Here is a 23,993-nt window from a genome sequence, read left to right on the forward strand (position 1 = left end):
GCTGTACACTCCAAATCTAAACTGTAACAATTGTTCTTACTCTAAAAAGTTCTATTCTATTTTCTATTATATTCTTTTAGTCTAAAAAAGTTCTATTCTAAATGCCCATAAATTTGATGCTTTCAGGGGGGTGGTGGTAGTATGTATTATTTTTTAAAAATTAAAAACTGCAACCTCCTGCAATCAACAAAGAAGTTTGCAAGTAAGCAGAAAGTCCCTACTCACTAAACCCTTATCTTTATTCTGCCTATAATTCCCAGAGGAAAAAAAATATTTCTGCAGTATAACGTAGCAACAGATTCAGCAAAGAACCTTGGCCCATGATCTTACATAACAAAGGGACTTCTATCATTTCTAGTCCTTTTGATTGACAGGAAATTAAATGTTTATAACTGTAGATAATAACTACTTTTAGAACAGTTTCTATTGAAAAGCAAAGTCCACTGCCCATGTACACTTTTTTCAGTAAACAGTGGGAAGAAAAAAAAATTAAATTATTTAAGATATGTGATAGAAGTGGATAATAACACATGTATTAGAGTTGAACAATGGCAATTTCAAAAAGAGAAATTGTGCGTGGAACTGCTCAACTCCAGCTTATATAATCTGAAGTTACTAGGCTTCATAAAAGGTCCTTCTTTCTTGTTTTGTCTCCCTTTATTTCCATGGCTGCACAAGTGAGCTCTGACCAAGACCTGGGTCAGAAGGAATACGTAGTCTTATTCTGCACAGCAAACTTTGACTCACACCTACTTCAGCAAAAGTTGCTGATCAAGACAGCAGCCAGAACTCAGGCAAAGCAAAATCATGAAATTTTTAGAGCATGTTAATTATACAAACAAGTTACCTTATTAAATTCAGGCCGCACATTCTTATCTGCAGGGCTCAGTTAAGAGCCCAAAAATCAGTACCTTCAAAATACATTCTCTGCACTTCTGTTCTTTAGGATACTGCTTATCCTGCTGATCTGTACCTAAGATCTCTGCAGGAACACATTACAAGCATGGTACTGAATAACTGTGTCTGAAGTAGTCACTTGCCAGCATACTAACAGACACCAAATTCTCCAGAAATTAAAGGACTAATGCTTGTCCTCCAGAGACACTAAAATTTTTTTCAGTTAGACCTAAAAAACATGTAGGGAAAAAAAAATTCAGATCTACCTTCAAAAATACACAGAAGTGTGTTGATCATTAACCACCTGGCCATCTATCAGACCATCTTATAAAAGAAATGTACAAATAAGGGCATAGCAATAAGCATACATAGTCCTTTGGACAGTTACCAAGCTCTTATGAACAAGGAAGTTCAGTCTTTAAAGCTAAGATTTGAATACAAAACCTAGATGAAAGTTCACACCATTTATAAGTATAATCATTTGACAGGACAGTACTTCTGCCCCTGTCTTACACTCATAATGATTTATCAGTAACTGTCTAATTAACAAAAGACAAAGGAGGCAGCCACTCATGACCATAAACTCCTAAGTAAGAAGCATCAGCACTGCCTGGAAATGAAATTGCTACATTTCCCGAAAATGCACCTTGATTAAGAGATGCTTACAGTCCCCTACTGATGAAACAAGCTCTGTGTAGATTTAACTAACTTTACAGCAAAATTTTTGTCAGTCATTCCAACAGATTAAAAAAAATCAAATAATTATTTTTGCTTGAAAATAAGGTTTGCAGAATGAAACAGATTTTTTTGGTTTGAATTGCCACGATCAACTTCAATGCAGAGAAAATAAGCACCTGGATATATTTGCTGAGAGCTGAAACGTAATTGTTTAAATAGAAAGAAGTTAGCTGCAATTTTATCATAAAATAGCAAACAGAAAGCATAGCTTAAGGAATCAAATTATTGATTTACAAATTAACCTCGAGTTGTTCAGATCACCACTCCATATTTCAGAGTATTTCCATTTTGCTGGGTGGGAATAGCCACCTGCTTCCTTGGCAGACAATAAGAAAACAGCAGAGCAAGGAGAAATGTGACTAAGTTATCTGCACATTGATTCAAGCACTCTGAACAAAAACATCATGCATAATCATATTAAAGTTCAACAAGTAAGGCAGCTTTTCTAGGATTTCAACTACTCTGTAAGTGGTAAGTATTGCTGTTAATTTGGAGGCTAAGACACTTTTGCTTTCAGCAGTTGCTCAAAAGCCTAAAGTCTGACAGGTATGTAATGGTTCATTTAAGTGTTACGGGGAAATAAGGTCACATAATAAGGAGCATCTTTCAGAGGGATTAAGCTGTGAAAGAGAGCATAAAAACAGTTTTCAGCAGATCGTAATATCAATTCTTCTCTTTCCCAAAACTCTTGGCAAGCATCTCTAAGGTCTAAAAATCTACCCTTTCTGCTTTATGTTTAGTTCCCAGCAAAAGGGATAATTAACTGATTTAAAAATGACAGCAGTTACTAGCCCACTCTCCCTCACCATTTTGGGTTTATTTCAGTGAATGATCAAATGGACACAAGAGAAGGCAGCACCAACATTTTGGTGCCCAGCATTTTTATGCCATTCTTTATATGTGATTAAATTTCTCAGAAGAAATACTTGCAATTTTTGTCCTTTCAGGGAGGATGGATGAGGGGAGGGAGGGAAAAGGAGGAAAAGCAAAAAGAAGAGAATACCAAGTAATAATGGACCAAAGCGCCCATCCATCAACTATGAGGTAGTATTTCAAGTTATTTAAAGACCTCCTTCAAGCCACTAATTAAGAAAAAGAATTGACAAAAATTACAGGAGCAGACTGCTAATCTTTCTGATCCAAAGCACCGTAGCCAATACGGTGTCTGGGGACAGACTGTAAGGCTGTAATAAGAAAAAGATCTGTATGTAAAAGCATTTCATGCAAGGATTAGGAAGGCGTGCTCCCCACACTAGGGAAAAAATAATCAGAAACAGAATTGTACAGCTCTATTTTCTGAATAAGATTCAATGGATGCTGCAGGGTTAGATGATGGAAATGGAGTAACCATCTGCAGGATGACTTTGTCCCTAGGAAACAGATATTGAGACAGGCAAAACAAAAACTGACAACTGCCTAATCTCCAGGCTTAAGGAAAGACTACCAAAACATTATGTTACCAAGAAACAGAAGAGAAAAAGATCTTATGGTTCAAATACAGCACAAGTGGGTGTATAAAAGTGTTTTAAAATTTACACCAAGTACTTAGAGTGGGAAATTGCTCAAAAAAAAAGATAAACCATAAAAATTTAGGCAGCATGAAGTGTTTTCACAGATCTGCAGCCAGTGGCCCCAAGATGAAGCTGAATTCTCTATGTGCTGTAGCTAGCACATTATCCAATGACCCACCATACTGTGGGCACTCAGAAAGCTTCAAATAGCAGAGCTACCAACTGAATATGATTCTTTTCTGACCACAAAGCAAAGTATTCTTGAGAAACGTTTTTTGAGTACAAGTGAAAAGACCTCTTTTCATCAATGTCTCTTCATTTCCCATGCAGTGGTCTGACATCACAGGGTCTTCAAACAGGGATGGGCCAAAGAATCTCCCTCCCCTTTTCCGCCCCTACCACAACCCAAATTACAAAATGCTGCCCTTTCAGTTGTGCTGTCACCACTTCCAGAAGGCAGCACTGTGAACCAGGTCAAGAAACTAACCTGGATTTAAAAACACAAAAGCAAAACCACAAACAAAAAGCCATATGCCACAAATTCTCATTAAACAAAACAGAACAAACCCCAAACAACCTCAACAAAACAGGATCCATTTCACAGCACAGCTTTATAAAAGCGCTACATCAGCATAACTGAATGGACAAGCAAAAAGGAAAAAGGAGCATTTTGTAGTGCAATCGCTGCCAAAGTCCTGGACCCATCACCATTGTCTGCAGAGATACAATCTAGCACACAAATACATCACAAAGCACTTCAAATATACAACAAACAGTCCCATTAAAATAATTCTGTACCTCTCTTGGGAGAGAAATTAATTGACTTGTGCAAAATCCGAGCAAGGCAGCTTCGAATGTGATTAGTACCTACATTTTATTATCCTTGATTGTCTCATACTCAAGCCACTGTAGGTCATGTTTTGTCCTGAAAAAACATCAATCTTAGCTGAACAAAAGGTAGAGCCTTTTGTTTTAATTAGCTTTTTATATATATTAGGAAAATATATATGTATACTGAAAATAGGACTCTGATTAACACACTTTTTTCACATGGCCTTCCAAGAGAAATCAGCTGACTCAAAGATAGAAAAAAGCCATGATGCTAAAAGCAATTTTACCTTTTTCCTTCTCCATGCAGAACCTCTCACCTTTTCACCATGAAAATTTGCTAACATGGAGAAAACATACTCAAATCTTTTGACATAGAGATGACAGACAATATTGATAATGAAGGCATGTATGTGTATAAGCACAGTTTCAAACACCTTTTAAAACTGCCTCAAAAATACCCAAACACAAATATCCCTATGTGCCCCCAGTCTGTACTGAATGATCCTCCACTGCCAAGAATCTTTCTCAACAAATAGCAGAGCAGCTTTAAACCAAGGGGACTGCTGGTCTCACCCAGGCTGTATTCCCTCCAGCAGCAGTGATACCTAAGTGCCTGCAGGAACACATACGTGCCAGGACACCCCTGTGTGGGACACAACTGCAACTGCAGTGTGTTTAGTGTGCTAAAAAGGCCATACTTCTGCTCCTAGGGACCCCCAAGTGCCCTATCAAGATGCCTGAGACCCCTTGGACTTTCAGGGGGCAAAAGGAAGATTAACAACTAACAGCTGTTCATTCCAGCTGCATGATGATGCCCATCACCCAGCCCCAGGTAGCCTTGTCCTACTGGAGTTAACCCACAACATAACCTTACCCATCCCTGCATCTTGTCAATTATCTACTAGAAATGAGTCTTTAAGTTATCCAAAGTTTAAAATAATATCATCACACTTGCCAGTGAAGACATGTCCCAAGAAAAGCAAGGCACATAATTTTAGAAACTGTAAAAAAACTGTCTCCAACCATTCTTCTTTTCCCCACCACCAGAAAGTAGATTTAAACTCTGCATTCAGGAAATAAGATCACAGCAACACATTCAAGTGCATTAGTGTAAATTGTGCCATATGTATGGAAATAATTTCTAATATGAATACTGATTTTTCTGTCAAATATGCTATATTATTGAAATCAAGAGGGCTGTAATAAAGCAAATATCAGCAGAAGAGTAGAAGACTCATAAAATAGAGCTTAAAAAGGATGCCAGGACATTTTTGAGCCTATTTCCTCACTATAACTTGATTTAAAACCTTCCAAATGAAAACCTAGTACATAATAGTTCCAAAAAACTTCTGCAATGCCAGCTTTACAGTTACCCAGGAATCCGGAACAGGACTGAAATGCCCCCTAAGAATCTTGCTAACTTCTAAACTAAATTTATGTTGCTGAAATTGTACTCCAGTATTCTCTTTCCTGTCCCCCCACTGGACTTTGAAAATTATTTTCTCTGCAACACATATTAGAAGACAATTATCATATCACTTCTCAGTTTTGTTTTCTCCAAATTAAACAAACCCAATTGCTCTTCTACTTCACAGCTCAAGTACTGTGACTTTAGATTACTGAGGAGTCATTTTCCCTCTGCTGAGCTGTTTATGGTGGTGTGACAATGCAGTGAGCCAAGCCAGACACCAGCCTGGCATAGGTCTTACCCTAAGTGAGATAGTGAGAGTGAGGATTACACTGCTCCTGCTCACACATCTCAGTGTAGTCACACACAGTTGTGCTGCATGAAAGGGAATTCAGAGCAACTGAGGCTTCTCACTTTGGATTCCTAGAAAACAAATGCCAGGATCTAATGAAACAAAAGTAAAGAAAAGGAAGTATCTAAATGCTCTGTGCAGTTGAGGATGCCTAACCAGAAATTTCAGCCAAAGCTGTCTGGCTTGGAGACCAAAGGGAATATTCAAGTTTATCACTTAATCTTAACTCGTTCTCACTTGCAGACCTGGCTTTCTTTCTGACTGCATTCAATCATCCAGGAACAAACTTAAGTCTGGCAAGAGGCATGCTTTTGCACATACAGACATGGACTTCTGAGTAAAGGATCTTCAGCACCATCCCCTGGACACTTTCACTTAAGCTGCAAATGACACTCAGTCAATTTCTTAAACTAAAAATTTAAGCAGTGAGAAAGAAACTTATCTAAAGTTATTTTTTCCTAGATCAAGTGCTACAATGATGTAAAAAAAAAAAAAAAAAAGAAAAAGAAAACAAAAACTTACAGCATAAATACTACACGGTCCTCCCATTTAAATGAATAAAGTTCAAACAGGAAGCAAAGCATGTCATACTTTCAGAAGGAAAAGGAAAGGATTAGGATTAAAATTACTTCAACAGCACAGAAACATAAATATTTTCTCTCCTTGACACTCCCACACTCACTTGCCTTAGCCCACTCCCTAAAGCAAGCATTGCATTGTGTTAAAGGCTAGCCCATATAAATAAGCTACCTCTGTTCCCAATGGAGCAGAAAAAAAGGTGGGTATGGAATATACATCCTGATACTTCAGAGCATGCTTCTCCATTGTCTTCTTGAAATTAGAAGGGCAATTTTCACATTAATGTGAAAATTTCTCAATTGTCACCTGTGCTAGTGTTTGACCCCATCCCTGAAGTACCCATTGTCATTTGCTGAGACAACAAATGTAGTCTCCATGAAGAGTTCTCGCTGTAGCACATTTTCTTCTGCCAATTTCTATTACAGACAACTGATGTCTGCTGCAGGAGTTAATTTTAAAATGAAATTAAAATGCAGCCTTCTTGATTCTTAGATCATTGCTTGCCTTGAACCAATATGGTGCTACTATACTTACAGATAGACATATCACATAATCTAATTTAACAGTGGTCAGTTTAATGCTTTTGGGGTTGTCATTGTTGTTGCATTAATTATTTTCTGATTTTTATTTAGACACATTAAGAAAAGGAAAACTGCATAGCTACTCAGACAGGTCACTCCTGAGCAACATTTTGTTTCTGGGGGTGTTTCAAGAGCATTAATAGGAACTCACAAGGGATCTCCAGACCATGAGAGGCAGTTCAGCTTGTTTTTTGAAGGACAAACATATCTTTTTTTTCTCTTCTCTGACTTACAAAGATAGCAGATATAAAAAGTGGCCTACAGATGGGAACTCAAGAGACATAGCTAAACAGCAATGATGAACACAAAGCCAGCAAATTCAGAATACAAATAAGAGTTCAAAAAAGGATGAGGAAGACTAAAAACATTCATCTTGAAGGAGAGAATGAACTGGTAGAAAGGATGCATACATTTGAAGAGAACTGAAGTAATTAATGGTGTGCACACAGATTTCCCATACATAGTTAAAAATCAATTGAAAAGGCCCACCAAAATCTATATATAAGGGGTTTTCAGTTATTCAGGTCTGTCTAAAAACCAAACCAGACATCTGGAGATAGAAGCCTGCTGTGGCCAATGTGTCTGCTCACATGCCTCTACACTAAGCAGCAGGGAAGGACCAAGGAGTATTTCACAAGGATTTTCAGTACACATACAACTAAACCAATGCAGAATTTTATATATGGTTATTTCCAAGTGCTTTCCAGACAATTCCCACATAGTACCATTCCCTCCTTATGCATATCTTATAGCAGGTGATCTAGCCAACTGACCCAAAATGTTCTGTTTACAACTCTTATCTGAGATTTGTAATTTGTCAAGTACAAGTTTTAGAAAATAAATAAAGTTTAGTCCTTGATCTAGGTACACATGCAATTGAATTTAAAAAGCTAAGTATCAATAAGTGTTTTCCTTAAATTTAAATTATTCATTCCTTCCTCTCTAGAATTTATATCCTGAATTATGAAAAATAAACCAATTTTTAAGTGAAGTATGAGGAGGCAGAGAACTAGATGGGCAGTTTGTACCAATCTAACTTCTGATGAAGGCAAGTTTAACAATCACTGAAGTGCAAGTTCAGTTGTTTATTTGCATAGGAAAAAAAAAAGCCCCATAATACAACTGTTATCCTAAAGTTTGAGCCTATGCCAGGAGTTAGAGCAAGTCAGTTATTGTGGCTACAATCAAACATGACACAAGCAAAAGAGAGCAGTACAAACTCTGTAAGCAGATCAAACCTTGACAAGTCCATCAGTTATAATGCAGCTCTAGGCATTAAATTATAATAATGTAGATATATTCAATACTGTCTGTCATTCAGAACTGCAAAATACATAGTTCTGAATCAAAAGAAAAAAAAGTGTTTGAAATTAAATCTGATGGCTGAGAACACAATATTGTTAATGGTGGTTTTAATAAGCTAGACACTGGTGCAAACTACAGGCCAGAGCACAGGGGTATTTCAACACCTAACTTTTCATTGATTCAATAAAAGCTTACAGCCTGAATACCAGAGTCAGATGCACAAAACCTGTAAAAATCTGGGCCTTTGAATAACTTCCCGAAGTACTAACATAGTTGATCAATCAAGTCCAGACAATACTCCAACCACTTTGTAACCTAAGGATCTCTGAACTGGAACACTTCTCAAAAAGACCCCAAACCAAAAAACCAAACACAACTCTTAGAGATACAATCTCACTTTAATATGCAAGACTTTACATAAATATTTTTATCTATTCACCTCAATATACTTAGCAAATGCTGGCTAATGTAATTCTTTTTATAGTTGGGAAACAGACAGGTTTTCTAACATTGCTGTAATTATATCAGGCAGTAGCACTGCAAGTAATAGCCCACCCAAATATTTTATTCTCAATATCATGCCTCATCTACCAGGCCATACCACATGGTCAGAGGCAAACTCTTCCAACCCAGTACTCATGGAAAGCCACATAGCAGTAATGCAATTACCCCTCCAACATCAGTTCCTTTCTTAACACATCACCTTTAGTAATTGAAGCAAAATGCTTTTTGGTTTGGGGGCAAAGAGTGAATTCTTTTTTTTTGCTTCCTTTCCTACTAACAATATGAATATGAATATTCTAAAATTAGCATATGAATATGCTAAAATTCCAGCCTACTATGAAAATGCAGGTTGATTTTGTTTATTCAGCATTTAACGAAGAGTTTCAGTTGGGTTTAAGTGAAATACTGGGATGCAATTCAAAAGGAAATCTTCGCTGCCACCTAGAGGTAAAATCTTGAAGGAACACAGGGAAAGAAAAGTGCATCTCCTTTTTCCTTCCTCACTTTCAAAGCCAAACTCTTTCCTTTCTCAATGCATTAAAAACAATTTTTAAAGTGCTACAAATTCAAACATGCTGATTTTAAAAATAAAAGCATGGAAGAGGTTTTAGACACTCAGACTACATATCTCCTCTTTGGTAGTGACCAGTGTTAAATGCCTGAGAACGTTAAGTACCAGGCACACAGAGTAGAAAATCCAGCCTTTGGCAGCCTGCAAGTTACAGATGCAATCTCCACACATCTTTGTGTTTAGCAGTCCTTGATCGATGCCCTGAATCTGTACAAATTCTCTCCAAACCAATTTAAATCATCACTTCAAAAATTGTCTGTCCCAATGAGTTTCATAGCTCATTGACAAGGGAAAACACTTTGCACATATCTTTAATTCACTCCCAGGGGATGCCCCCTCAAGCATACTAGAAAATTGCCCTATTCACCATAATGCTACATTTCTGCTGTTTATTTTTCTCACCACCATCTATTTTCCAATCTTGAAGAGGTTCAGCATGTGTTTTAATCTTCACTTGGAAAACATTTCATAATTTATAGTATTTGCCATCTTTTTTGCATTTTGGCATACCCTTTCTTGAGCTGTTTGAACAAAACCCAGCAAAACATTCACAATGTAGGATGGTTTGGATTCACACACTAAAAAATGATGGGATTTGTTTTCTTCTATTCTTTTCCTAGTAATTCCTAACTTGTCTGTTACCCTTTTGACAACTGTCAGTTGCTGATCAATGAGGACAATTTACAGGGATTCCAAGATCTGTGTTCTGACTGATAAAAAATGTCACTACTGTACATGAACTAGTGTTCCCTACATATATTATTTTTCAATTGTTAACACTGAACTGACACACATTTTTTACTCACTAACATGAGTTACTGTCAGCTCTTGCATCTAATATTCTCCCTGTTATACCATATGCAAATATTATCATTTCAGTACTGTCTTCCTGTGCAGTTTATGAATATGTTGAGTATCAGAGGGGTCTGTGAGATTCAGATGCTATCTCCACTAGAGTATTAAAAACCGGGTCACTACTCTGCTACCTATCCAATTGCCTCTTATTAACCTTGAGAATTTTCCTTGTTTTTCCACAGTTTGCACACAAAATCTGTTTTCACAAGATTCTTTTGTTAGAGACCACTATCAAGGGTTTTTTTTTAAACTTACCTAGGTCTTTCCCTCCCACATGGGTCTCATCATTAAACAATCCAATAGCATGTACCCATATAACAATATCTGACTAAAAGACCTGAATATTATCCCTGACAAAAAATGTGGATGTCTTCACAAAATCAGTAACCATGTAGGCAAACATTACTTAACTGGCATTTCGACACTTTGATCAGTTCAGCAGTTACATTTTTGAATTTTCTGTGAGCTTTACTCTAAAGCAGCATTGTACCCCTCAAGCATCACCAACAATTTCAGTAGTGGCTTGCACATCACTAACAAGGACTCTGCAATTTTAGAAATCATCTCCTTCAGAACTCCTAGAAACATACCACACTGCTCTGGGAGATTGTTACTATTTTATCTCTTTGTTTTCATACTTCAATTAAGCCCAGGCAGATTTTTTCCTTACTCATGATCCATTAAGCACATCTGTGATGTAAAAACTTCCACAAATTCCTCCACACTGAGCACATGTGATGATCTGATGTTGGTTCAGCTTTATTCTATTGAAAACCCCTGTCATACATAATTATCTACAGGTAAATGGCAAGCTTTTCATTTGTGATTATTTTTATTTTTTTAAACCTGCCCAGACAGATCATTACAGCCACTAGGTTTTGATCTAGCTCATTGTTACTATTAATTAAGTCACCATAATTCCAATTTTCTATTGTCCTCATTTGAACACAATTTCCATTTTGTTGTCTTTTTAAAAAAAAACCAAAAAAACCCATTAAGTGAAGTTCTTTTACCCTTAGCTTGACTGAAAAAGTTATATAAAAATGCTTGTGATGCAAAAAAGTTTTCTCATGAGTACAGTATGTTTAATAATCCTGGTTTCAGATAATGGCACTTTTCAAACAAACTTCTTGCCTTTATAGTTCTTCACCCCTTTGCCATGTACATAACTTTTTTTGGGCATATTTACATTTTTTGCAATTAAATATCACTATGATCATTCTGGAGGGGGAGCTGTCTCACAAATACATTAATTTTGTGTACACTGGTCACTGTCAAAGAATGATCTCTCCCAGTAAAGAGTAACCTGGGTATTGCCCTCTACTCAGGACTGAATCAAGATTTGCTTCTGCATGAGGAAGTTCTCTGATTATTCACCCAGAGAACCCACACAGCTCAATACTTTGCGCTGCATCACACACTTAGCACCTAGGGCTGATAGTCAGCTGACAGACAGGAAACCCCTCTTATTTATACTCTGAGTTTCAATCCATTGAGATTCTTTGATATTCCCCAATCAAGTAGGTAAGTTAAATACAAAGGTTCTGTCTTATTACAAGCAAGATAAAGAAAGTTTAAACAAACAGTTCTGGAAGCAGTGCATTCAGGTTTACAAACTGGAAAAAGCACTACAAAGCTAAAAACACCTCTCGTTTCTCCTCCCTAATGCATGATTTATTTTCTCGGTTTATTTCCAGATCACCAATACGTTCCGGCGTTCAATTCCAACTCGGATACCCAAACCAAGGCCTGCAAGCACAACCAAAGCACCTGTCAAAACTCCTGCTGGACATCTCAACAAACCACTCCAAGACAGTCCTTCTGGAAAGATACACATTATAAGGACAGTGTCTAAAGCCTGCCTTCAAAGTGGAGGGAGAAGGTAAATACTTTTCTCTGATTTATGACATTAAAATGGATTTAAGCCATCTGAATCTCAGCAGCAGCTGTTTCAATTGGAGAAAAAATCAGAAACCATCCACATGGTCAGCACATCAACAGTCACCAAACACAGAACATCACGACAGCCAAATTCTTAGGAACCAAAGTTAACTGCATGTCTGCAGGGACCATGCTCTGCTCCATTTTTATGGTGCATTTCCAGGTTTTGCCACTCACAGTACAGGAACACAAGACACAAATAAGTTTCTACTATAAATTCAGTTCTGACATGTTCTACAAATAACAACAGTAAGGTTATCTCAGCAGATTTATAAAAACATGGTCAAATCACATGAAGAGGGGTTGCAGGAGGTGTCATGTTTTCAAAGTTGGTCTAGCCAAGAAGTGTCTCAGTATGGATATCCTAAGTTCAGCATTAAGGTTGGAATGAAGAAAGGCATGGAAAAATCTGCTCTTGTATAATGCATTGAATTTAGAGAAATGCAGAGCTCCTTGCTGTGCCAAGCATCACTTTAAAAGTATGATGTGAAGTAGCTCCCTCCTCACTAGTGTGATTATCTCCACTCAATTCATGCAGATGTTAGATCAGGAAAACAGATGGGAGAATCAAGATGGATATTGCTTGCATCAGCTATATAAACTTTTTACCATTTGGACTACAGTACTTAGATTTCAGTTCTACAGTACTTAGATTTCAGTTCACTTAAACAGTATTTTAGAACTGATCAAAATTAGTATCAAGATTAACAGTAAGTTGTGGCTTACATAGAAATGCAACTTTATTCTTGCAGTCCTCCACAATTTTGCCCTTACAACTACTCACATTCACTTAAAATATGTAACCAGATTCATTGCTCCTAGTGAAGGGTTTTGTTTAACTGAAGTCTTTGCACAAGAAATTCTAGTTCGTCCAAGAGAGATTTTGCCTTTTTGCTTTTCTTAAAGCATAACTTATTTAAAAGACTTAAAATTCAAGGCTTCCCTTCAGCCAATACACACACATACATAAAAAAAACTTCAAACAAAAACCACAGACCAGAACATTAGAAGAGACTCCATGCTTGTTGTTTCCAATTTTCTGAAAAATAGCAATTGTTGCTCTGCAAGAAAATTTCTCACTGTTCTGTAGAACGATAAGACTAACAAAATACTACTACTACAGCAAGGAACCCCCCCACAAGAATCCTGTAATACCAACTAACACTAGTTACTGCTTTAAAATATAAAAATTAATTTATTTCTCTGGTATTAATGTCTCACTCATTCTTCTTCCCCTAACAGAGTGCATTCCAACAGTCTAAATGGCTCAACTGATAATACCTGGAAAAACTCTGTACACATAGGTGTTTCTTTAAGAACTGCCAAATCCTAATTCCTAAAAAAAGCAAAAGCTGGTGGTGATCACAGGGCCATAGCCAGAACTGCAATCCTTTTGCTGAAGCAAGAAGAGATTCTGATGCATTCAGTTACCCAATTTTTCCCTTTCATTTCACAGCTAGAAGTTTAACTTAACCACTGAAACAGTACAACACACAGCACTGCTGTGTGACTGTTTTTGCAAACCCACAAGAAACCTATGCCTTCCTCAACAGCTTCACAAGAAATTCTCTAGAAATACTTTTTAAAAAGTTTGAAAAGATCAGTCTACTGAAAAATTATTTCAGCTGCATCCTACAAGACACATGTGTGTTAGTATGCAGACATTAAAGAATGACTTTGCCACAGTAAAAAGGAAAGGCTTCCCATGTCATTCACTAAATCTGGAGCTATCAAGTTCTGAGAGTCCATATCATGTGTGCTCAGATCCCAACACAGCTCACAGAAGTACACCCTGCAACCTGCAGAGTGAATGCACTTTGATGTGAAGAAACACAGATTCCAAAAAGCAGCTGTCAACTTGGCATGCTTATCAGAAAGATCTTCATGTACTGACCAAGTTCTATTACAAGGAACAAGTAATTGATGAGCCAAAAAAAGAGATACAAACCTCTTCATACAGAGTCCAGCAACAGACCTCAGCTCTGATCAAGCAACAGTGCTCCTACTGAATGCACTACATGAAGAGTCTGCTTCTCAGTAGCTGCAAATCACACATTACCAATTGATGTTAACTGGCACCCTTCACTGCAAAGAAAGAAAAGAGAACCCCTGGCAAAAGAATTCCTACAATTCCTGCAATAATGCTTTGCTTTAGAGCCCACACAGGACCCCACAAGCACCGCCAAATCATCCTCTGTGGTCCCATATTGTACTCCTCACCTATTTTTGCGGCTAACACACAAGAGTTTTGCTCCTGCCTTGCAATGACACAATTAATTTTTACCTAAGAGGGCCAAGCCTCTCATAGGTAGATCCTGCTTAAGGATCTTAAACTGAAAAATGGGGATACTACACTTCTATGGGATTAAGGGCAATACAGAAAGCATGGAGAACGAAAGACAAGGAGGGGTAACTAAAAAGGAGCAAACTGCAAGAATTTCTGAAAAACAGAAGTCTATCTCTCTCCCTCAAACTGACTGGGAGATGAGGCATGCTGGCTACAGGCAAGATCTGGACATTTACAGTGCTGTGAGAATTACTCTTTTCTGTTCAGGGAGGGAAGAAGAGAAAGTTGGGGTCCTTCACCAGTACGAAATAAACTCCTCCAAATTCCTTATCCTTTCCCTTTTAATTCTGAATGCAATATAAAAACCACATGAAAGTCTGGACAAAGTTGTGACACAAACTGGAAAAAAGGAAGGTAAGGAAGTCCTGCAGTTGCATAACGTGGGACATATGTAACACTAAACTATGCTGCTAAGTGGAGAATAATCCCTAACAGCTCCCTCCACAAAAATCATCTCAGAGGTTTGCTGAAGATGTTATTAGGCAAGATTCTTTAGTTTTTGCCATGTGACAAGATACAAAGGTGGGTAATCTCTTTAGCATTTTTTGCCTCGGGTTTTGTGGGCTTTTTTTACACCTATAAATCATTTGCTGCAGGGTAAACATTCACATCTTAAGGTGAGAGTAATTACCTTTAATTTTTAATATGTACTCTAAAATAATGACTTCCAATGATATGGCCAAAGGCAAATTTAAAATTACATACACAAGGATATATATTTATATCTATTTTGTGTTTTCATACTCTTTAGGTGGAGTGTATGAATGATGTTCACACTCATTTTAAAAGCAGCCTTTTCTAATTACAAGTGGCTAAAATCTAAAACACTTTTGAGAGCCGAATTCTGATGAATATTCTGTAGGTCAGAGCTTATTCTAAGGTTAATTTTAAAGGATCTGGTAAAAGATCATTATTTCAAAAGTACATTTGAATTCTCCTTCGCACCTGCAGTTATGGCAGAGGTGTTATTTTTAAATAGGTCAGCAAATGAGGTTGGATAGTATTTTTTTTAACAAAACTTCATTTTTCACAGAAATGAAATTGACCAAGTCTTTCAAAGGTGCTCACTAGTGTGCAATTATTTTCTTGTATTGCTGCCTACATCATACATTGTGAACCATGATTTTCTCTTTTATGCCAACTGATTTTAAAACATTTTACAGTATTGATAAGATGCTGTACAAATTAATCCTTGCTTTTACCTGTTTTATGTGAAAAATAGGTACACAAAATAAAAGTAACAGATGTTTTATGTTTACTGTTAGCTTGTGTCAACTTGATCCAACAACAGGCTCCACAAAAAGAGCCTGCCAACAAGTTTACAAAGGTGGGCTGCAAATAGCAGAGTATCTGGTTTGCACAACACTCACCTGTAATTACTACTCATAACACACTCAGAGAATGTCTTTGGAGTAAAGTATACAGAATTGTGTTAGACCTACAGAGGTTATTTTTCACCTGAATTCTTTCACTAACTCAAAAATGCTATTGCAAAAATCCCAAGTTTTTTATAACTGGAAAAGTTGTCATTCACAGTCTCACCTCAAAGTCAGAGGGTTCATCCCTCAAGTCAAAAGTTTATAATCAAAGTCCTGCTCTGTATCCAGTTTCTAGAGGAAAGCTGACAACATTGTAACAGTCAGCTAACCATGCAGCCCAAATGAAAGCTGTGCTGGCAGAATGTGCAGGAGGCTCTTATGAAAAATTCCTAATGAAGAGCATTTACCATGGGAACTGGCATTGCTTAAGGAACCCACATGAGACTAAAAATAAAAATCAAATGCTCAGAAACCTAATTAGGTCTTGTGAGCCCTCTTTTTTACATACAAACAGTATGTATTGTGCTTCCTCTCTAACTATTCTCCAAGTACCTTTTCACAGGAAATAAGCACCAATTATCAAGACACTCAAAAAACTGGAGTCTTTGCAGAGCCCCAGTAATGCCCAACTCTTGCCAATATTGTATGAAAAAGGAAATTTTAAAAAAATCAAATAGGGCACTATAAAGTCTAAAGTTATTCTAGTTTCCTAGATCTACCTAAATTTTCACACTAAATGTAAGCATTACAGAGAAAACGTTTTACAGCTCGTGGTTTCAAGACACATTGAAAAAATACATGTGCATGAGCCAGGTATCATAACCATCAGGAAAGAAAAGACAGATCAGTCACAGCACCATACCCCAAGGAGCAGTGGCTGGAAAGAGCTTTAACTCCTGCCCTTTTACAGAAACACATGGCAAGGGCGATGCGACACACCCCAGTGAGCACACGGGGGATGCTTTTCAAGTACCACAGCTACTTTTCTCTCCAAAGGCTCTAGTGAGGACTTGCTGTTTCCTAGGCCTTACAAAACTGCAAGTAAGTTCATGCCGGTAATGGCAAACACAATCACAGGATAGTCTGAAGGGGAAGGGACCCACGAGGATCACCCATTACGCAAAAGCCTTTCATCAAAACCCTCTTTGGAAGAAAATACAGTTTGGAAGGTAAATGAATGCAAGGGAAAGCTGAGCTCTGAATTCAAACCAAGAGGTTTTCCCATTCTCCTCGCCCCGCTTTTCAAACTTTGCGTAAATGTATTTTTGTCAGGTGGGTTCCTGTTGTTACCTAGGTACTGGTATTTTCATTTGCCGCTCCATCGTATATCCAAGGGCTCAGATCAGAGACTGGACATCACCTCGCTGCAGAGACTCTGCTTACAAGCAAACCCGGCCTCGGAACAAGCAGGGAAAAGCAGGCATAGGGAAAAAAGCGAGTGAGAGCGGAAAAACCTGGAGAACTAAATTAAAAGCAGAGAAAGGAAAGGCGGAGAGGGGAAGTGGAAAAAACACCCAAAATCCAACGAAAAGGAAGGAGGGCGGGAAAGGAGGGTGGGGGGGGGGCTGGCTGTTAGGCAAGATGTTTCAATCGCAGCGTGAGGAGGGAGCTCCGGGAGAGCAGTACCTGGCGTGCCGCCCGCTCCGGGCTCGGTGTCCCACCACGGCTCCTCCAGCGTGTCGCCCATGCCGCCGCCGCCGCCGCCGCCGCCGCCGCCGCCGCCGCCGCCGCCGCCACAGCCACCGCGCCTGCGCACTGCGCGGGGCCGGGCGGGCGGGCGTGCCCCGCGCAGCCGGGGCCGGCGCTACCCTGGGCACGGCTGGTGCCGCAGCTGACATTGCATCTTATACAGTAGTCTTCTGAAAGAGGAGAAGGCTTTTACATCATGCTGGGGATTTTTTTCCCTATCTTTCTTTCTTTTTTTTTTCTTTTAGAGGAAAATACAGAAGCGAGAGAAAGAGGAAAAGAATTAAAACTATTACCCCGTTTTTCACAACATTCGCTTAAATGCCTCAACCCGGTTTCACACTGTCAAATACCTACTTTGTTGGTTGAGGTAATTCACGTAATCTTTTCTGAGGAACTGATAGGTGCCTGCAGGGGGTGCGCGTTGCCTTGGAATGGGTGTTCCTGGCCCTTTGGCAGCGGAGCCTGCAGGGCGAGCGCGCCCATCCTGCGTCTCTTCCCGCAGGAGCCGTCCCGCTCTCGGCCTGGGCGTCACCTGCTGGAGCCCATCCCGAGCCGAGCCGTGGAAGTGAAACAGACCAGTGTAAGGACTGGAATCTCTCGTAAGGCGGCACTGTTACTCCGTGTATAACCCGCTCCAATGCTTTTTCTCAACTTTCATTGAAGTATACAATTTTTCCTCCTTTGAGGAGGCAGGTGGGTAAGGGACGTGCATAACAGAGAGCATTAGTGTTGTTCTGCCCAGGCTTGCTAATGGACGTCACCAAGTGATTTTCAGTTCTTGGAAACTGCGTGAAACTTGCGAATTTCCATACTCGCCGAGTACATCCAACCTGAGGCACATTAAACACTGCGGGGGAAGGCACTTAATAATCAAGTCCACATCTGGCAGAGCAGTTCAGCTTTGTGAAAACCGAAAACATTCAAATCTCCGGCAGAGCGACTCCCCTGCCCTACTCCAGGAGCACCGCGCGGCCGCTCCCTCAGAGGCTGCCCCTGCCAGGCTTCCGCGCTTTGCGGCCCGCGCCCTCAGCCCAGCGGCGCGGGAGGGCGGGGACGGTGGCCGGCAAGGGGACGGCTGCGGGAGGAGCGGCCTCGGGCAGGAAACGCCTCCCGAGCGCGCTTTACGGCCGGGCGAACGGGCACGTCAACAGCTATGGCGGAAGGAGAAGAGGCGCCGCCGCCGCCGGGCAGCTGGTGAGTGCTGGGGGTGTGGGCGCCCTCCCTCCTGCTCGCCTCTCTCCCCTCCGCGGCGGAGAGAGCGGAGAGAGGCCGGAACGCCCCGCCCGCCGCCGCTCTCCCCCTGGGACGCGCCGCGCTCGGGGCGTGTGCGGGGTCGCGCTGGGAGCCCGCCAGGAGCCCCCCGCAAACACCGCCGGCGCTTGGCGGCTCCGGGTCCCCAGAGAGGAAGGGGCCCGTCAAAACAGACGAGACACAAAACGAGGGCCGTGCCTAGCCTGGAGCCAGGCGGTCGCTCTAGTTTAAAATGACAGCTTTAATATGCGGTAGGAGCTGCTCCGGGAGTCTGCCTGGAGTGGAGTTGCTTTGTTCAGTTCAGCTTCCCGTTTCGCTGCATTCCTGCTGTCAGGAACAGGTGACAGCAGTGGGTCCTGCCTCGTTTTCTGAATGATTTTGCTCACCACCTTCCTTTAGCACAGCTATTACTTATAATGGATTTTACATTGAACCCTTAGGACAAGAATAGAGACTATTTCTGGAGCGTGTATAGGATCATTTTGATGGTAACAGTGATGTGCTTTTAGTATTTGTTGCATGCGTATTCACTCAAGATTGCCGAGGCTTAAATAAACATCGTGTTTAAACACTGAAGCTATTCTTACTGCACCCAGCATCTCCGTTTACGTCTTCACTTTGTTTTTGTCTTTGCGTTTCTGCATTGCATGTGATTTCTTTCTGTGGCTCTGTGCCGCACCATTGCTCTTTGTCCTTTCCACGTATATGCTTTTCAAGCAATTACTTTACAGAGCTGCTTTTTATGATCATTTCCAATCTGAGTTCCAATCATTTCCAAGGTTTTGCTTTTAGGCTCTATTTGATGTGGCAGATCCAAAGTTTCCTGCAGACTGAGCCTAGGCTTCTTTGTGCTTAGTTGTGTCACTGTAAAGAAGCTAGAACACACACAGGTGTAGGTGTAAACTCTTCTTTGTCTAGTTTGGTTCTACAAATACAGCTCTTGGTTAAAACAACTTCATATCATTAACTGGAAAATGAAAGTTAGTTTGTGTCATTTTTTATTCTTGTGTTTTTTCTTCTAGTTACAGCCTCAAAATTTATGAAGCTCTTTCTGTAAGCACAGTGTTGCATAAGCATTATCCCTAAATAAAGGCCTGACTGTTGGGCCACTTAATTACAAAGCAAGGGAGGGACTCCGTGACAGTGCACTCTCAACTCTTTGAAATATAACCCTGGACATTAAATAGGAACCATACCTCTGAAAAAAATACTTCAGAGGACTTCCATTGCTAATATTGGAATAATATTGCTGTCTCCCAGATCACAATCAACTTCTCCATAATTTCTGTTAAGGATGAAGACGAGTGTGTTTCCAGACACATTTCAATTCACAGCCTGCATTGTTGATATTCTGATTGACAGCTTCAAAACTATAGTCAATTTTATATGCTGATGGTACTAGAAAATACAAACTTGAAGGCATTTGTTAAAACAGATTTAACTCTTTAAGTCTTAGTGTTAAACAGATTTAACACTTTATGGGAACAATTAAAGAGTTTTATGCTTAAATGCTCTATTAATATGTGACAGTGCATCCTGTTACTAGAGGTGTGTGCTGTGAATGATAAAATTGCATTCCTTATTGCTTGCTTAGAAACTTCACATGGCTTTTGGGTTTGTTTTCCTGTTTTGGTTTTTGTTTAAAAACCAGTTTCAATGGTTTTTCAGTGGTTTTTTCAGTGTTTTTTTTAGTTTATGAATTTAAAGCATTGTCTTGTATTTATATTTCAATGCTGTCAACAGTTGTTGTTGAAAGAGCTTTTTGATGTAAGTTACTACACTATCATATTTTGAAGTATGCAAGATTTCAAATTTTAAAAATACCCAAACATATAATGATACATATGTATGCCTGAGCTCTGTTGGGAACAAAACTGGCAGTGCTGATCCTGTGTTCTCTCCTCACTTCCTTAGGGGGATTAAAAGGCAGATGGAGTTTTGTGCTCAGAGGCTGTTGCAGCACCTTGAGTGTGTAGAACCCAGATGTGCTCCCTAGAATAAAATTCCCTATTTGTTTTCCCTGTGTTAACTTGTCATGTGGTGCTACTATGAATTATTTGGGTGGGGGGAAGTGTCACAAACTAGTTATGAATTAAACCCCTCAACATCTGTACTGACTCCTTGGTGTTTTGCTCAACAAAAGACATGGAACTTTGTCACTGCACAATAAAAATTAAAAAGAAAACCCAATAAAAATTAAGAAGAAACCACCACCCCAAACTTATGTCTAGAGAAAGATGAGTGTAGGTATTTTTCTTCAGTAAGTATAACAAGTTGTTATCAACACTTTTGATTTAAAAATGAGCAAAATCAGGTACCTTGTTTGCTAAATGTTTCCTTTGAGCTATTTGGCATATACTCAAAAGCTAATTTGAGAAATTGCCAGCGCTGTTTTGTTCTGGAAGACAAAGCTAAAAATTCTGTGAAACACAAAGGAGGCAGGCTGCTTTCAAACTGCTGTAAAATCTTTTTTTCTTTTGGTCTGCTTATTTATTTATTTTAATCATAATTTCTGTCAATGCAATACATCTAGTCAGTAGACTGTATAGACACAAATAAGATGGCTTGTTGTTAGTTAAAATGTTTGTAATTGGAAGTGATAGATTTTTCTTGCCTCATTTATCAAGGAAATAGGTGATTTGGACCTTATTTTTCTTGTTCAGATTTTCAAACAGATTAATGGTTATGGATTAGTTTCTAAAACCTTTTTGCAGATGTTTGTTTAATAGTCAAGCTTCAGGAAACTTGATCAAGTAGTAATTTTTAAGATTATACTTGGGAAATCTGGACCTGAAATAACTAAATATAACTGTAACCACAGATGGAATTGTTCCTGTACATTTAACTTTACTTTGGAATAACTCATTCTATGGGTTCCAAAATGCACTGCAACTGCCTAAGACAACAGAGTGACAAACCTAGTTTCCATGTATCTTTCCCAATCTCACAATCTGGCTAATTAGTACTTGGAGCCATAGTATTTCTTCTGAAAGCCTATGAACAGAAAAGTCCTTTCCAGTTAAGCATGAAATTGAAGAAAAAATGTCAGGGAATTGTTTTTCTGCAAAATTCTGTTGGAGAATAAATGATGGTTCAGTGGTGTGCTGGATACAATGGATATTTTGAAGCAAATGTGAGGGATTGATTTTTGCTTGTTTGTTTTCAGTAGAGAACAAACACTCATTAATTTCAATTCAATATAGCTCTTGTTGAGGCTTTTTCCTGGGAGTCAGGAAAATCCTGAATTAAAAGTAGGAACCATAGTAATACCTTCTAAAAAAGTATGAAATTGATTGTAGTGTTCTTAACACTTCATGTAGTTTATTGATCACTTACTATTATCTTTTTCCTGCTGTTCACATTCCCACAGTTTTAATCCCTTCTCTAGTATTTATGAGTGATTACCAAGTGTCTCAGTCATATATAAATAATACTTAGAAGAAGTGGCTTAAGCTGAATTCCCAATAGTGGATCAATTTTTCTTGCCACCAGCTTAACATCTTAAGTTAAAAAAGGTCCTGTTTAATGTCTATGAAGACAGCTACTTATTGGTTTTAATATGTCACCAGACTGGCATGAATGTAAGAGATCCTTCTGTAAGTATGGAAATTTACTGCAGATGCACTAATAGGAGCATTTTGTATTATGACATTTTGAACAGTATATCATGTGGGAATTTACCTTTCAGGCCATGGCTTGGGTGTAGGCTGGAATTCCACACATCTAACCAAAATTTTGAGTAACACCTAGAGACAGGCAGTGAAGCCATGGCAGAGCAGAAAGTACAGATGTTCAGGTCTGGAGGAGCTTTCGGTTCAAAATAAGTGTAATAATTATCCATGTAAACAGAAGACTTCCTAGCTGCTCTTCACTCATGAAAGACAAGGATCCAGATTGCTAGCAGTTCAGTGGAATATTTATAGAACAACTGACAGAAATAAGGTAAAACATAGGGAGTGGACATGTATTAAAGTGTTGAAATCACTTTCATGTTTTGTACCTTGCAAGTTTGCTTGAATAGAAAGTCTATTAGAAAAGAATTTACTTAATCTTTGAGAAGTCCTTACTTACAGCCTGTGAGCAATCCTGCAGTTGATGGAGGAATTGAGCACCTAATTGAATCACAGCAGAACAAAGCATTTTTCCCCCTGCTGTTATTTCACTTAACTCCTTGCTGGTAATGCATCACGTCTCTTCATGTGGCAGATGGACATGTCAGTGTCTTGCTTTGTGAGGTGGAGCAGTAAAATTGGCTTTTGTCTCTCATCTTTACAGTGTAGAAAGTGGAGGTGACAGCACTTGGAGGAAGTTTTTGCAAATGTTAATATATTGACAAGCAGCAGAAGCACACATTTGCAGATAACACGTAAAGTTGGTGTTACATGCATGGTTTCTTGAATGCTGGATACTAATAACTGGTAGAATTTGTACTTGTGGATTTGTGAAACATTCTTTGCCAGATGATTCTGTAATTAGTGTAGATGCAATTTTAAGTATTGCTTCAAGTAAAAATTGCTTTCTTATTCTCAAAAGAGTTTCTTTGGGTGACACAGAAACAAAGTGAAAATGCTACAATAATTTAAGACCTTTCTACTTGAAATGGAACGTGTACACAGCTGTTGCATTCATTTCCACTCACCTGTTTAATACTTGGATATAGTTGTAGCGCCTAGTTGTAGTTCAAGACATGGCTGTTGCTCTCTAGTCTGTTTGTCATGCACAGTGTTCACAGAAATGTGCAATGTGTCTAAGAGCACCTCATTCTCTCCAGCTGATGCCTGATGTTGGCTTCTGTTGAAGCTAGATCATCCTAGAGTTCATGCAATTCTGCTGAGAGCTAGGAGGTCTCTTTCTGTAAATCTCCTGGAAATACTTGATTTTTATTCAAGGCTAACTGATCCATTAATTTAACTTTTCAGGCATTGAACGTTATGTACACAACTGGGCAACAGGACAGGTGATTGAAGTACAAGTGTGCTTCCATATTCTGCTTCCCCTCAGTTTGTGTCTCAGGAAGGAGATTGGCAGCTTATGCAACCTGTAGCCCTATACAAAATAGACTTTGGGATTTTTTTTTTCTTTTTTTATAATACTAAAAATGTGAGAAAATATGGCAAGTCATTCTCTTTGTAATCTATGCTTTCTTTCATCCAGATTTGCAAAATTACTTGAAAAAATAGAGCTGTGCCCCAGTGTATATTTGAAATATGATTTAATATACAGACCAAAAAGCAGTGACAAAGAAACTGCCTGATACAATGCAAGGAAAATGCTTACTCTTCACACCTCTAAATACTTTGAGAACTCTTGAGTA

The 23,993-nt window shown here is 39.0% G+C and overlaps 2 protein-coding genes and 1 long non-coding RNA gene across 4 annotated transcripts in view; 2 read left to right on the forward strand and 1 right to left on the reverse strand.

Annotated features, from left to right (window-relative positions):
- Nucleotides 1–17,456, reverse strand: part of CMSS1 (cms1 ribosomal small subunit homolog) — a 221,776-nt gene extending 204,320 nt beyond the window's left edge. The window contains exon 1 of the mRNA XM_059874093.1: nucleotides 17,366–17,456. Coding sequence (XP_059730076.1) covers nucleotides 17,366–17,426 — 61 coding nt within the window. The 5' untranslated portion in view covers nucleotides 17,427–17,456. The remainder of the gene's footprint in view (nucleotides 1–17,365) is intronic.
- On the forward strand, nucleotides 11,553–15,679 carry LOC132341949 (uncharacterized). The gene is made up of 2 exons (XR_009490359.1): nucleotides 11,553–12,014; nucleotides 13,316–15,679. It is a non-coding gene; the product is annotated as an uncharacterized LOC132341949 (long non-coding RNA).
- A 1,023-nt stretch (nucleotides 17,457–18,479) lies between the features above and the next one.
- TBC1D23 (TBC1 domain family member 23) overlaps nucleotides 18,480–23,993 on the forward strand; it is a 31,835-nt gene continuing 26,321 nt past the window's right edge. For both annotated transcript variants that reach the window (XM_059874144.1, XM_059874159.1), the window contains exon 1: nucleotides 18,480–18,622. In XM_059874144.1, the coding sequence (XP_059730127.1) occupies nucleotides 18,582–18,622 (41 nt within the window). In that variant the 5' untranslated portion in view covers nucleotides 18,480–18,581. The remainder of the gene's footprint in view (nucleotides 18,623–23,993) is intronic.

This window comes from Haemorhous mexicanus, chromosome 2, assembly GCF_027477595.1.
Source record: "Haemorhous mexicanus isolate bHaeMex1 chromosome 2, bHaeMex1.pri, whole genome shotgun sequence".
Classification (NCBI taxonomy): domain Eukaryota; kingdom Metazoa; phylum Chordata; class Aves; order Passeriformes; family Fringillidae; genus Haemorhous; species Haemorhous mexicanus.